At 54.4% G+C, this 15,050-nt stretch overlaps 5 protein-coding genes across 5 annotated transcripts; 3 read left to right on the forward strand and 2 right to left on the reverse strand.

Annotated features, from left to right (window-relative positions):
* Nucleotides 1-1,622: 1,622 nt before the first annotated feature.
* Nucleotides 1,623-2,422, reverse strand: CCMA1212_000285 (uncharacterized protein; the record flags this gene model as incomplete). The annotated part of the gene is made up of 3 exons (XM_073697760.1): nucleotides 1,623-1,853; nucleotides 1,923-2,051; nucleotides 2,114-2,422. The coding sequence occupies 3 exons, from the start codon at nucleotides 2,420-2,422 to the stop codon at nucleotides 1,623-1,625; spliced, it is 669 nt and encodes a 222-aa protein (XP_073563586.1).
* A 5,482-nt stretch (nucleotides 2,423-7,904) lies between these two features.
* On the forward strand, nucleotides 7,905-8,639 carry CCMA1212_000286 (uncharacterized protein; the record flags this gene model as incomplete). Its single annotated transcript, XM_073697761.1, has 1 exon — nucleotides 7,905-8,639. One exon carries the CDS (start codon nucleotides 7,905-7,907, stop codon nucleotides 8,637-8,639), a length of 735 nt encoding a protein of 244 aa, XP_073563584.1.
* Nucleotides 8,640-9,380: 741 nt separating this feature from the next.
* Nucleotides 9,381-11,324, forward strand: CCMA1212_000287 (uncharacterized protein; the record flags this gene model as incomplete). Its single annotated transcript, XM_073697762.1, has 1 exon — nucleotides 9,381-11,324. The coding sequence occupies one exon, from the start codon at nucleotides 9,381-9,383 to the stop codon at nucleotides 11,322-11,324; it is 1,944 nt and encodes a 647-aa protein (XP_073563585.1).
* A 153-nt stretch (nucleotides 11,325-11,477) lies between these two features.
* Nucleotides 11,478-12,854, reverse strand: CCMA1212_000289 (Bifunctional cytochrome P450/NADPH-P450 reductase; the record flags this gene model as incomplete). Its single annotated transcript, XM_073697763.1, has 1 exon — nucleotides 11,478-12,854. The coding sequence occupies one exon, from the start codon at nucleotides 12,852-12,854 to the stop codon at nucleotides 11,478-11,480; it is 1,377 nt and encodes a 458-aa protein (XP_073563591.1).
* Nucleotides 12,855-14,533: 1,679 nt separating this feature from the next.
* Nucleotides 14,534-15,023, forward strand: CCMA1212_000290 (uncharacterized protein; the record flags this gene model as incomplete). The annotated part of the gene is made up of 3 exons (XM_073697764.1): nucleotides 14,534-14,581; nucleotides 14,698-14,766; nucleotides 14,862-15,023. 3 exons carry the CDS (start codon nucleotides 14,534-14,536, stop codon nucleotides 15,021-15,023), a joined length of 279 nt encoding a protein of 92 aa, XP_073562932.1.
* Nucleotides 15,024-15,050: the final 27 nt, after the last annotated feature.

The following is a 15,050-nucleotide window of genomic DNA, read 5'->3' on the forward strand; positions in this document are numbered from 1 at the left end:
ACAAAACACATGTCGATATCGTGAAGAGTACCGTTGCACACCACCTGAGTCTGCTCTTGACGAGCGCCGCCCTGCACTCTTCATATTTCCCGTTTATGCTTTCTTTTCTGATCAGACTATCCACTAGAATTATATCAAAATGACCCAATCGACGGCGACGAGCAACGAACGGTCGGTCGGACTACATGAAGCAGGCTTGCCCACCTCGGCCGTGCCCCTTCTTACATGTGGTACAGTGAAGACTTGCGACTAAGGAGACGAGGACAGACGGCATCTGTAAACAGATTGTCTAAGAGTATGAGGGAGCGCCAGCACCATGCATGAGTTAGAGTGATACCTTGCGCCACTTGTAGAGTTCACATTGCCGTACCTTGTAAAAGAACAAGTCGTGTAGTAGATTGTAATTCGCCGTTGGCATATGCGGCGCATGAACTCTTTTCTTCTAGACGACCTGTTTGCCTATCTATCCTGGCTGAATTGCTCGAAAATGCCACAGTCAAATTCTCATATTTCTACTTTGGGCTCAGCACGGAATAGCTTGAACCGGAATCCTCTCAAGTGTCGTTGAAATCAGGATGCATTGCTAGACTTTTGCTCGTTTATTACAGGGTAGTCTTTGGCCCGGGTTCGCCAGTCCAACCCTTCATCTCTCCAGTGTGCGATCCCGAATACATCAAGCTTAGCCATTAAAGTCCACCTGCAATATTTTCTGGGCAAATCACCCAAGGTAGAGGCAGCTGTGTGCCCTTATTGTTCGCCTACCCTACTTCACCAACAGAGCCTTGTTGAACGAGCCCACCTGAGACTCTTCGCTCGCATCACGGACATATCCAAACGCAATGCCGTTTACTAACATATGCTTGCGCGTGGCGCGAAAATGTGCGCACATGAGAAGCGGAATACTGGCGATTCTGTCAAACAAGAGAAAACAGCTATTAGTCATGCCATTGATTGTACGGGCCAAAGCTCAAGAATTGTCTTCATCAACCCGTAATGAGAGTCTTAGAAAGTCTTCAAGCAAGGTAAATTGTATCGACTGTCTTACCTGTCTGTGTCTTTCTGGGAGGCCTACTCTGATTCATGATCTACCTACCATTGGGAACTCACCGCCCTAGATGGTGATGTTCAGTCCCTGTTGCTTATACGGGCATTGAAGGAAGAATTGGTAGTAGCTCATTCAGTCCTTCGAGCAGCAGGTGGTAGGTAGTAGCAGGGAAAAAGATCCAGTTCTCATGTGGATATATCGCAACCTGTATATTGTCGTTTAGCAATCCCGTTTGCCATCCGAGAGCCCGCTTGGCTAAGCGGTATAGCGTGTCACTAGTAAACTACTTGACATGACAAGGTGATCAGTTCGACTCTGATAGTGGGCAATTTCTTTTTTTGTATGATTGTCTCATCGATCCATACTTTTTTTTGCAGTAATGGTTCATTCATACGAAGCATGACCCTTTCTCGAATAATGACAAAGGAGATCTGCTGGCAAAGTCCTATAATAATATCTCTTCTCCCCCGCCTCACTCGGGGCGTCTCTGCTCCTGACCATTCAATTCAAGTCTTCCATCATAACATTCATCCTTAGGTTGTTCCCCAACTTTGGAGAAAAAGGAGACGAGAGTACCTTAGGCTGCGGCCTTGATGGTCAGACCCAGATCGGCGTGGATGGTGCTCAGCTGGCTTTGGGCCTGCTGAGCGTAAGCTGGGATACGGGCGACCACGGCACCGGCCAGGTTGACAACGCTCCTCTCAATCAGGTTGAGGACGGTGCCGATGGGGACGCGGAGGAGGGAGTTGGTAGCAATGCCGCTGGGGCCGAGAAAAGTCTTGATGAGCTGGTCGTTGGCTTTGGTGAACTGTATATGACTGTCAGTTGATTCTTTGACTGCTTTGCTTTTGGACCTGTCAAGTCAGGAGATACGCACGTTGGCGAAAGCGTTGTAGACGTCGAGCTGGTCGGTCTGGTTAAAGGTCGATGTCACGGGGGTGGTGATGAGGCTGGCAATGTTGGTAACGAGGCTACCAGCCAGGGTGCTAAGGCTGTTGACGATGATCTGCAGACTCATTCCATCAGTAATTGCTCTGCTCCTTCACACGACCGCAACAGTTAGCTTACGGGAAACTGCTGACCAAGAGTGTTGGCAGTGATGTTGCTGACGGAGTTTCCAGTGACGGCGAACGCGTCGCTGACGCTGTTCAGCGTTGACGTGATGGCAGTGGCGTTGAGGGCAGCAGCGCCAGTGTCCAGCTGGCGAATCTCGGCCGCCTGCTGAGTCTGAATGTCTTGGGCAAGCTGCTCGAGCTGGTGGACCTGCTTGCTCTGCTCGCTCTGCTGCATGGCCTGGCCTTGCTGAGTGGCGGACATGCCATAAGCGCTCTGGAACGTCAGAGCGGCGGCGAAGACGGAGAGGAGCTGGAATCGCATCTTGACGGCTGAGGGATGAAAGTGGACGATGGAGATGTAAAGGCTGAGAGATATGGATCTGGCTTGATGAGATGAGCAAGTCGGCCTGGATCTGGCTTGATGAGATGAGCAAGTCGGCCTGGATCTTGACTTGTATTTTATATCCTACTGAAATGCGTTGTGTGAGGTTCAAGGGATACAATGTCTATAGTGACAATATCCCGCTGCAACCATTTCCTCGGGCTCGCAGTCTCTGCGTTGAGACACTCCCTATGACGATCCATTCCTTGATATTGACGTTTCTAAGACAACACAAGGGATGCTCCGAGGAGAGCAACGGCTGACGGCATCAATGCCAAATTGATGATAACCGACAGGCAAAGTCTGGGGAATGCGAGGCTGCTTCCATACCGTTGCTGCCCGGCTCGAGGTTGGCTTCACAGGCGACATCAGCCGGAGAGTGTCCAGCGAGCGAGAGACTATTTGCCCAAATTTAGCTTGCTTTGGATCATGAAATCTCCCTGTTCTGGCGAAATGGGGAATAGCATTTCACAAAGCGTCGTGGTGCCATTTGCTTCCATTCCATCGTGTCTTGGGACATCCGAAATGTTGTTGAGATCGAGCTGCGGCCCGCCGAGTGACCAAGCAACTTCTTCCCTTCCCCGTGAGGGAGGATCGAGAAACGGAAATTCTAACTCTTGAAATTATGGTGGCGGTGAGTAGAAGCTCCTTGCGTATATATATGCAGCGTTTGTCACCAATGTGAAAGGTAATGACGGAATCGAAGTCGTGAGAGTCCAGCCTCGACCATAAGGAGCTTGGACAGCTCGAGGTTTGTGGTTCGTCTGCCACTGGAAGTCTCAGGCGAAGCTTTCCATTGAAAGGTCGGAAATAGACTTTGTCTCGACGGGACCAGATATCAAGAGAGGTCAACAAAAACCCATGATTTCTCTGTCTCGATGGATGCTGTCGTCTCTGGAGTGTCATTTGAAGCATTTGGCAAGCATCATGATGGTTCCCATTGCTTGCTCTTTGATGGGAGTCGACCACAGTAAACGATGTTTTGACGTACTTCACCATACTCGGGCTTCCATCAGCATCGTAGGACCTCGAGAGCGGCAGGCCATGCAGAGTAGATCTCGATCCTCGGATGATCCTCCGTGGAAACCCCCTTTCTCCCATCCCCCGCGAAAAAAAAATAAAAAATGAAGGAGTCAAGAGACCCGCAGATAATGACAGGCATCGAATTCTGCACGACTTGAAGAGGGGCTCAACAGAATCAGAACCTGCCGAAATGACGCCCCCTTGGACGACTGCCATGGGGATCTGACAGGGAAGCACAGCAAGTGGTTTTTGCTCCCCCTTGTCCGAAGGCACGAGTAACCGGATTGGCGCCGAACCTGTCCAGAAACCGAACACAGGCGTCTAGAATGCTTCGAAAAGATGTCCAAGGCGCTTAAAGGCGCCAATGAGTTAGTCTTGGCAGCCGCTTTCCATTGGAGCCAAAGGAATCTGGGGAAAGCAGTTGGCCAGCAGCGCAAGCGGCGTGAGCCGCCGGGCCGCGCGGATCCAATACCATTGTTTCGAAGAGGACAACTGCACTCCGTAGGCCCGTACAGATTGTACGCAGCGTTCGTAGCAGAAATATGACGACGGCAAGTCCAGTAGGCTATTGCCGGGCCGCAAGCTCCTCAGAGGCCTCTTACGGAACAATCGGGACAGAAGCCGAGTCTGCGATTGATTGTGCATGGTGCTAGCACTCGTCTAGGCAGGATACGCGATGCTTGTCCATGTCGCCGTCTGGCCGTGACCGGGACTGTCTATTGGAGCTTGGTAGCGAACGAGCAACCCCCGAAGCGGCACGCCATCTCATCTGCTGGGCAAGGAGAAGATTGCGATTGCGATTGACCGTCCCAATTCTCTGGCTCCTTTCCGCTCGATTGAATTTCGTCTAGAAGGTCGCCCGAATGTTCTGGATAGGAGGAAATTGGGCCCTGGAGCCGGGGATCTTGCTTGACGAAATTGCCAGCGGATGCCAATGGCCAAGGCCACAGGGAAGCTGGCGTTGCGCTCGTGCCTTGCATGATGGGACGCTGAGGCAACCCTGCTCCTGCTCCGGCTGCACTTTGCTGGCCTTGTCCCATGTCCTGGTTCAAGGGCTGGAGGATGCAAGGTTAGAGCAAGGCCAGGGTGGAAGCGCCTTTAGGCAAGGCAAGTCATCCAGGTCGCAGCATGAGGAGTAAGTACTCTGCCACCATGATTAGCCGCGACGATACATTGCCTGGTAGGCACTGCGGCTTGCTTGTAGGGAGCGCACGCGGTTGGCAGCTTGGCAGAAGCTCTACCAGGGCCAGAACTGGGACCACTGACTCAGTAGCCAAGGAACAAAGACGTTCATGACGAGTGAGCCCGTGAGCTCAGGTTGAAGTTGTTCGCGGAAAATACTGCATGTGGTCAGTCTTTCGTCAAACCCCATCTTTCACGTTCTGCCCCGTACGGAGAAGCCCGAATAAGGACAAACCTTGAAGTTCAGGCACATGCAAATACTACCTTAGCACAGGTACCAAGGTAGGTATCTGCACTTGCATTTTCACATGCAATTTTATACACAAGCATGTCGTGCCTTCCCCAGAATGCGGCCTGGAGACAATGAGGGGAGACAAACAACAAAGCAGGAGCGTGTGAGTGAGCGAGGAAGGCACCATCGTGGCTCAGACCATCCCGGTTGGGCGTGGCTGCTGCTTGTCTCAGTTTCACCGCTTTCTGCCGTGGCAGTCACGAGGGCTGTCCTGCTTGCCCTCTCGCTTGGCTTTTGGTGCCAGGCTGTCGCTTGTGCAAGTGCAGCCGTTGCACCTGCTGTTGCACCTGCTCCGCCAATGGCAAGAGCAGTAATATGTACCTTATGCTGTGCCTGAGACCATCTGGGAAGGAACTGTGACTGTCCCAGCTTCCCATTGCATGTGAAAATGCTGAACGCCATCTGATCTGCTGCTCGTGTCTGGTTCTTTGTCTCGTCCGCCTGCTTACTGTAATTGTGCGTGATGCGTGTGATTCTCGAGCTTCAAACTCAAAGTACAAGACAAGTGCGTACTAACGGCTGCTCCGTGCACAGTCTAGCATTCTCAGCTGAGGCGCCTCTGCCTCATGATGCTTGCACGGCTGAGAAGACAGCGCTGGCACGTCCATTGCATCCCGAACACTCTAACGCTTGCTATCGAGACTCGAGGCCTCGCACCAGCGCTGCCCAACAGACAACATGCGCAATGCCGAAACAGAGCACAGAACGAATCCAGACGCTTCCATGTTTCAACACACCTCCAAGAGCCGAACTTTGTCCCGATCGAGTCGCCCCTCTTCTTGCCCGGGGATAGTGGTGGTGGTCTTGTTCCCTCGTCTTGCTCGATTCCCTCGTGCTCGTGGCCACCATCGGCTACGGCTACAGAAGCCGCCACGTTGGGCTAGAAGACAAGCAGCCTGATGATCACCAGAAGCCAAGTGCCATCCCGCAACCTTCTTTTTACCCGCGTCCAATGGCGACGCTGGCAAGGCGTCATCTCCAGCGACATCGGATGCCGTCGTCCAACCACCACGCTGTAGCCGATCACATTCTGTCTTGACTTGCCCTGCTTGTGCTGCGCATGACCCCCCTCTCGACGCTACCGACAAGCTTTGCAAATGCTGCAAACACTGCTTGTGCATATGTGCGAGTCCCTACCTGTAAGAGAAGGCTGCAGCCTATCAGTGCGTCTGCATCCTGGTATGGTGTTGCAGCGCCTCCACCTGGCCTGCAGCAAGCAAGGTACCAAGGACAGGCAGCGGCAGTTTTGAGCGCTCTCGTCCCTCGTACAGTACGCCCGAAAAGCTGCTCAAAAGCTGCCGCAACAGCGCAAGACTGTGCCGTGATTAGTTGGCACGGGTGACATGTACACAAGCCGGGTTTTGGGCAGACCAAATGGTATGTAGTTGTACGGACTAAACTTGGACACAGGAGATGTCATGACGACCTTCGCGATGCTGATCTGCGCACATGACAGGTACTGGTACGCTGTTTGCACTGGCGGGCACATGCACGGCTTCGACGTCTTTCACTGATAATCCCTCGGCTGTGATTCTTGCATTCGACAGCTCGACCTCCTCTTGCAGATACGTGCATCATCATACCTACTTTACCTGGTCCGCACCAAGAACGACCTGCGAGTGTTATATCATCCACCTATCGTCCCTCCCCCCATTGGCGAAGCAGGTTCGAGTGCTCTGCAGAAGGCCCTTGCTCGAACTTGGCTCTGCAATAGCGCCCTTGTAGCCCCTTGCCAGCCCTCGTCGTCAACCCACTCTGTTGGTCGTTTAAGCGTTCAAGACAGACCAAGAAGCGAGAGGAGCCTGAGCAGCTCTCCACTTGGCACCCATTTTAACGGACTGGACCTCAGCTTCCGCAGCTTGGCGATGGGCCCTTGCCAACCGCCAAACCATCCTAGACATTGGATTTTGGGTCCAATCGATTAGCCACGCGACGCCGTCTCTGCAAAGAGCGCCCCTGACCACACTTATTACGAGACTGGTTGCTCTCTCGACAAGCAGATCGACGCCTTCTCGACGACATTCTGGGTTGACTCAACAGAACTTTTGCTCGCTTCTCATCAGCTATTTCTTCAGCCCCAGCCACTGCAGGCGTACACGGCTGTGGTCCACCGCTGCTGTTTCCGCCAAGGGAGAAGAGGGCAAGAGAAAACAAAAGGGAGCGAGATACGTTGACGCCCACAGGCAGTACATGGCAAAAGATAGATAGTCGCCCGTCAAATCAGTCGGCATCTCGTCATCGCCAACCGACCCCTGCTGCCGTCGTTGTGCAGGCTGCTGCTCACCGCTGACTGGTGATTCGACCCCGTCGGTTCCAAACTCCACAGCCGGCCTCAACCACTCCCGGCCCTGCATACACTCGGGCAAGGATCGGCTCACCAGCAGCGGATCCCTACTGAATGCCCCTTGCTTTTTATTTTTTCTTCTCTTGTCCCCGCCTGCCGTGGGCCCTGCATCGGACGCCATAGACCGGACCAATCGAGGCTTCTGCCGTCGCCAGTCGCAATCCCGCTTGTCGCCCTCATCGATTCGAGAGAACCGGGCGCCTCCGCGAGAGCTGTGTTTTATAACTCTTGCGTGACAGTCATCCTGTGTGGTTCCTTGCGGCCGGTAACCCAGACCACACATCATTTTCGTCTTTTTGATATTTCGAGCCGCTCGTAATCTCACCAGCGTATATTATACGAGTACATGACTTCGTGGTGACCCTCCTCCTGCCTTGCAGATAAATACTTCGTCTTCCTATCTGGCTCGAGTCGACATCCAACCTCCAAAATACTGCATCTTTTGATACCTTGGCGTCTTCAAGCTGGCAGCCGTGACAACTTCGTCATTACCAACTTCTCTTGGTCACTTGTATGGGTGCCGCCCAACATACTTATCACTTACACTGCGCCGGACGCAACCGTGTCGAATCCCTACCAACATGGCTTCCTCACGACGCACATCCCTAACCTCCCACCGCAGCTGGGTAGACCCTCTGTCTTCGCCTTGTCCAACCTCACGCGGACGCCAGCCCGTTCGATCTTCCAGGTCCCCGAGAGAGCAGTCCCCCACCATCGTCAGGGTTCAGCGAAAGGATTCTGGTTACGAGTCGCATGCCTCCTCGCCACGTACGTCGGCCACCTACATTCGGCCTAAGCCTTCACGGCGTGTGTCGGGAATGTCCAAGTATGGCACCGCATCAGCTCAGTCTCTGCGAGCCCGCATCCGCCCCACGATTCGTCGGCCCGCAACTACTCAAACATCCATCTCGTACCAACCTCGGACTGTCGATACCGCTTTTCAACCGGCCTACTACCCGTTCCAGGCCCCTGAACTTGCCGAAGTCAGGGAAACAAGCCAGGAAGCCCATAATGTCTTCTTGCCGCCACAGACAACACATTACTGGACCAGTGACCGAACTCGTCGACTGGAGTATGCCGCCATTGACGCTGCAGGCAAGGGTGTCAAGGGCTGGATCCGAAAGAACCTTCTTCCTGATTGCTTTGCAGGCAAGAACAGGCACGTTGCCTTTGACGATGACACCGGCAGTGTTCGTCGTTACAGGCTAGACCTGGAGGACGAGCCCGAGGAGAAGTGTGTATCTGCCTGCACCACCCCTTCGTCGCGCAAGAGCCGGTTCTCCATCCGCATCCATCGCAAGAGCGTTGCCGTTTGATCATTTCCATCTTCCGATACCCCATCTTGGATCATTTCTTCATTTGCATTCCGGCGCATCACATTTACTCGGCGTTATATACCCGATTGCTTTTACTTTCTTTTTTTTTTCTTCCTTGTCTTTCAGGTTCTCGTGTGGGTCTGCACGAGAGATGAGATACCAAGCATGCGCATATACCATGAGAGCGATTGCATTTTCTTGCTTTTTTACAACTTACTTTGTTTTTAACTCGTATAGACACGGGGAGTGTGAAGATTGATTCGGAGCTCTTCTCTGACTCCTTCGCCTCCCCCTTTTCTTTCACGTTTCGGCATACTCTTTTGAGCGGGGAGGGGGACTGGTTGCACTCGACCAGGCTGAACAGTGCGGCACCCAACGATGTGGACGAGATGAATGACCATTATACCATAGAACTGGTGGATAGAATAAAGGGCATGGCCATTGAGACTGGAATGCAACAAGGAGAACAGGGGCGGCGAGGGCCTGCGAGAGGTCCGTGATGACGAGTCGCGCCCAGGTCTTTGTTCTTCCTCAATTCCGGCTGTAGATAGGAAGCAATCAAAGCACATTTCCACAATCACAATGAGCAGATGCCGTGCAATGAGTGATAAATAGGTGCTGTTCCTTCTGTTGGCAGCAATCTGGATATATCTCTAAAGAGCTTGGCACGCGCAACCGGTCACGCTTCTATTTCGATCCGTGACATCAGTGAACAGCATGCACGAAATGGGACACTGCACCATGGACCAACCACAGGAGCAGGCGACTCACCAGCTCACCAAAGCACATCTCCAATGCTCCCCAAACGCTCCCATTGCCTCAGACGCGACTCGCAGAAACCGACCGGATCCGTCCTCCTTTCAGACCGGCTCCCCTCGTCCGGCACCGAAACGAGTCCCCAGAGGGGCCGCATCCCGCCCCCCATGCCCTCGTCTGCGCAGCGGACCGGCCAGAAACCCGATTCCTTCTACACTTGGAAGAAGAAGAAGCAGTCCGAGCGGAATCAAGAAGCTTGGAAGAGAAAAGGAAAAGGGAAAGGGCAAGGTGGTTGGCGGGGGATCGGAGTGGCTGGACTGTGTACCTGAGGAGGTCATGACTGTGATGGTGAATATGCACGAGCATTATGCTTCGAGCGTGAACGATTTGAGGGCGGAGATGAGGTTCTTGATGGGGAGGTTGGAGAGGGGAGATGGGCTTGAGAGGGTGAGGGAGAGGTTGGATGAGCATGAGGGGTTGTTGAGGAGTGTGGTGGAGAGGTTGTGGGAGGGGGTTGGAGGAGGCGAGGAGGAGGAGGAGGAGGAGGAGGAGGAGGAGGAGGAGGAGGAGGGGGTGGGGAGGAGGATTGATGGGATGGATGGTGTTTGTGAGGGCGATGATGGGTCGAATGTTGTTTGTGAGGGTCAAGGTGTAGGTGGAGTTGGAGATGAAGGAGAAGGAGGCGGTGCGGACGAGGCTGTCGCGATAACGAGCCATCTTAACATGGACGTGCCTCCAACCCCCATCGGCGAAAGAGAGCCCCTACGAAGCACCGGGCTAAAAGTAGTCAGAAGGAGGCCTGGCACGAAAACACCATCATCCTTGCCCCTGCGGCAAAGAGCCAACAGGGCGATCAAACCAACTATCCCAAGACCATCATCTCCCGCGGAAGAAGAATTTGCTCAACAGGACAGTGCCAGTGCCGGTGGAAAAGGGGCTCACAACAACGAGGACGACGACGACGATGATGATGAGAATGACGATGCCCTCAAGATACTCGACGGCGCACCGCGGCTTAGGGCACTGCTTCGTCGGCAGCATGGCATTGCGTCGCCACCGAGGTCAAAGAGTCGTCGTGCGCAGCTGGCACGTGTCGACATGGGTTCAGATGAGGATGAAGATGAAGATGCCGAGTACAGGCCTTGCTCGCCGTCGGGCTCGTCTGAATGCTCGTCTCCGAGTGTAGCGTCGAGCGCGTCTTGGGCGCCGGAGGGTTCGTCTTCGCCTGTGTCCAGGGTTGTGCGGAGGGATAGATCGACAGAAAGATTGCCTTTTTCTGCAGCAGCATCAAGGAGAACGGCATCTTCTTCGTCATCACCACCGTCGTCAGCACTCTCGTTGAGGCCGAGAAGAGCGGGAAGACCGAGAACAACATCAGCAACAGCATTGTCATCGTCACCACAAATACCACCAGAAACAACATCGCTACCACAAGAAACCCCATCGGCATCAACATCAGCATCGGTATCAGCATCGAAATCACCCCCCTCCAAACCACGCTACTCAACCCCCCGTCGCACCACCCTCAAGCGCATCAACTCGGGCCCCCAGTACGCCGGCGAATTCACCTTCCGCCGCATGGGCCGCACCGTCCTCTCCGTCTGGAACGAGTACAAGGTCAGCGGCGGCGTCGTCGCCGGCAAGCCGTTCCGCTGCATCGAGAGCCTGGAAAAGGAGTACGGCACGTGTTGGCGCACGGGGAGCGTGGGCGACATCAAGTATGCCAGCAACTACGTCGGCGTGCGCAAGAAGATTGTCGACTTTGTGGAGGGCATGTGCCAGGGGGACAGGATGACTCCGGAGGAGGCGTGCGCCAAGTTGGACGAGAGGGTGGATGGGAGGCTGCAGATGCTGATCACGGTGCTGAGAAAGGGGGAGGATCCGTTCACTGCGATTCCCGTGCGAGGAGGCAAAGGTGTGTCGACCTGAAGACGGCGAAGGAGATTGGAGCACAAGATCTATATATCAGTCAAAGCAAAGTGGTATTCCATCGTAGGCCGAAACCAACCTATTACCCTCGTTATATACCGAGATATCCCCATTGAAATAAACAAGTCAGTGTCCAGACGCTTCTCTCTCGACCTAGGTCGCCCTTGGCTTCACCTTGACGTAAAAGTCAATCGGCCGAATGTTGAACCATCCATCCAGCTCCGGCTTATACTCTGGATCCGCCAGCTCGAAATCAAACTCCCGAATCATCTTGGCCAGCACTACCAAGCTCCACTGCAGAGCGTAGTGTCTGCCGACACACACCCTCTTGCCATTGCCAAACCATTTCTTGACCGCCGCGGGCAGGCTCTCAAAGGCCTCGCCGACCATGCGCTCGGGCTTGAAGGCCAGCGGATCGTCGAACACGGCTGGATCCCGGTTCACGCCGTGCAGAACAATGATCATGGCTTGGTTGTGAGCGACCTGGTACTTGCCTCCGCCCAGCAGCACGGGGCTCTTGTCGCCCTCCTTTGGCCGTGGTTCAATGTTGAAGCCTGGCGCCGCTGAGGACAGACGGAGCGACTCACGCACAATGCCCTGAACGTACTCTAGATGCCTAACATGGTCCAGCTCGAATTCACCATCGCCGATGACCCGGTCCAGCTCTTCGCGTGCCCTGACGATCGTCTCCGGGTTCTTCTGAAGGAAATAGATTGCCCACGCCAGCAGGCAGGGTGCCGTGCTGCTGCCAATGGGCATTGTGACAATCTCGTCAATGACTTGCGAGTCAGTCAATTTCTTGCCTGTCTCCGGGTCGGGCGTGTTCATCAAAGCGGCCAGTAGATCCTGCCGGTCTGTCGGGTTCTCCTGGCGGTACTTGACCACGTCTGCGGCATAGTCTCGCATGATTTTGATGGACGACTTGAACTTGCGGCCATACACTAGCCAGTTGAGCATGCCCGGGCGGGTAGGGCGCTTCATCGCCTCGGAAGTCGAATCTTCCATTGCCTGAATCTCCGGACAGGGAGGGCCGATGAGGGTGTTGAGCCGCTTGCCAAACAAGACATAGGTGGTGGCCTCGAGGTTCAGTCTGTTGAGCTGCTCCACGGGAGAGATGGTATTCTTGTCACCGAGGCCTCTCCAGGTATTGAACAGTTCCGTGGCCAGATCTCGCATTTCTCCAAAGTGGCCTTCCATGGCGTCGGGGTTGAGCTTGGGGTAGATGATTCGGTGAGCGATGCCCCAGCTTGGCTCGTCGTCATATGCAGTGAAGAGGGCATCGTGGACTGCTGCGCGAATCTCGACAATGGGCCCGCCGACATACTTGCGGAACCGCTTCTCGTCGCAAAGCTCCTCGGCCAGGGCTGCGCCGGCAACGAACACGATGGTTTGGCCCAGGACTTTGATCTGAAAGATCTCGCCGTACTTGTCTGCGAGCTTGCGTAATGAGTCCCATGTGTTGCTGGGCTTCACGTCGAAGATGTTGCCGAGCAGAGGGACGCCGGGTGGCTTTGGGATCGGGGTCGTCATGATGCTGAACTCTTCAGATATAATAGCGCGTATCTAAGAAGCAGCGAGACGTCAAAGTAGGGTGACGAGGAGGAGCAGAGGATGTGAGGATGCGAGGATGCGGATGAAGATGAAGAGAGGAGAAAAGTCGGGGAGGCGTCATCCACAGGCGAATATCTGTAAGTCAATGGACGTAATACATGGACAAACATGCACTAACGTAATGATGCCGACGTCCCCCTCCGATGAAGCGTCGCATTGGGTGGTCGGGATACCTGGATCTGTAGTGAGACATTCACTGCTCGGCCTCGCTCTACCGCAATCACGATAGCAAATGCTACGTGCTCACTGCTTGCTCGCGGTGCCAACTCACCCATGCAGCAGCCGCTAGCTCTCCAAGCTGATCTCAGGAGCAAGCATCACAAGTCGAAATGAGCTTGCCTCTGCGGCAGGTCAATTTGCCCAGCGAATCGTGAGCTGCAGGGCGAGACATTCCCCGCCGCCGGCTGCCGTCATTTGGTCTGTCCTCCGTATCGGGAATCGAGCTGTCTCACAAGGGAGCAGCTCCTTGCCTTATTGATGCAATGGCCGCGCAGGTTGGCACCGGACAGCAGTGCTATCCTGCTGCTGCAGCTTCTCTCGCACAAGCACGCGTACTTGTACAAGACAGAGGAGGAGGAGCAGCAGCAGCAGTAGCAGCAGCACCACCACAAACCAGCAACTGGCAGAGCAGAGCATCACCAACCGGCCGGCACATCGCAAAGGCCTGCATTAGCGCCCGGGCCCTGAGTGGACGGACCGGCGATTAGGACGGCCGGAGAGGCCAATTGCCCGTCTGCCAGCCGCCAGCTTGCAGGCAAACCCACTGCCGAGCGCCAATCTCATCTCGGATGGAACCTGCTACGGATGCTGGCCATCACCGAAGAGGACGCCACGCCTGCGAGAGGAAAGCTGAAGACCAGGGTCACTCTGCGGGGAGCGTCGTGGTGCTTGTAGCACGGGCGAGTGGGTTGGCGGATGCAAAGTGTGCGGTATGTGAGAGCTTCCCTTGACTCGTGTTCATCTGGGCGAGAATTGATGAGTCTGGGCTGCGAGATGATTGATCTGGATGGAGGCATCTCTGCAGTTGAGGTGTTGAGTGAAGGGCAACCCGGCTTCTGGCTGAGCTGTTGGATTAGTGCGTGGGCCATATCATCATCAGTAGAGCATCAAGAGCGGCATCGTTCCGTGAATGCGAGTATCGATCCAGAGAGTATCATTCCACGGAGAAAAAGCTCAAGCCCGGGCCCAAGGCGGAGAAGAAAGACAGACAATGTCTGCCACTTCAATGCCATGATGACGAAAAGAAGTTCAAGTTCAGATCCTAAAGCTCAAGCAAGACCACACAACCAAACAAAAGTGGAGAACATCCATCATCGCAGCTTCCCAGTCCACAGCTCCCGTCCCTCTTTGCTTAGTCACCCTTCCCAATGCAGACGCAAACGCGTTGCCGCAGCCTCTCCCCTAATAATGACCCGGGCTCAAAGCTGCTGGGGCTGCCACCTGGCTGGTTAAAGATCGCGACAACCTCCAACCGACTCCAACCTTTCAACTTCAACGCCCCCGTTTTGCGACACGCAAACCTCACGCTCCTTTTCTCTAGTTCAAGCCATTTACATACGTCCTCTCCTTATTGCGATCTCGCGAGCAATTCTGTCAGGATGACGCGCGCGCAACAGACGATTTCCATTGGCCTCTTGGTCTCTTCCGTACGCAAAATCCATCTATCCCTCTCCTCATATCATGTCATGTCGTGGCCGCCAGCCAAGATCGCATAAACAAGATTGAACCGTTTCGCTAATCGTTGCTCAATAATCAATCACAGCTCTACTTTGCTCTCTTCCTAGAGCTCATCCCTCTCCCTCCCCTCGTCCAACAAGAAATCGTCCCAGTCGTACGTCTGAACCCTCTTTCCCAGATAAACCTATCCGGCGCCCCTCGGCGAAGCGATGCGGCAAGACTGATCACACGCTAAACGAAATCCCATAGCTTCCCTTCTGGGCCCTCATCTCCTTCGGCGCGTTCCTCCTCTTCCGCCTCGGCTGGGGCGTCTTCACGTTCAACGATGTTCCTGATGCGCACAAGGAGCTGATGGCGGAGATTGAAATGGCCAAAGTCGATCTGAGGAAGCTGGGTGTCGATGTGGACTAGATTTCAAGGCGTGTATGATATATACGT

The sequence above is a fragment of the Trichoderma ghanense genome, assembly GCF_004382785.1.
Source record: "Trichoderma ghanense strain CCMA-1212 chromosome Unknown scaffold_0, whole genome shotgun sequence".
NCBI classification, from domain to species: Eukaryota; Fungi; Ascomycota; class Sordariomycetes; order Hypocreales; family Hypocreaceae; genus Trichoderma; species Trichoderma ghanense.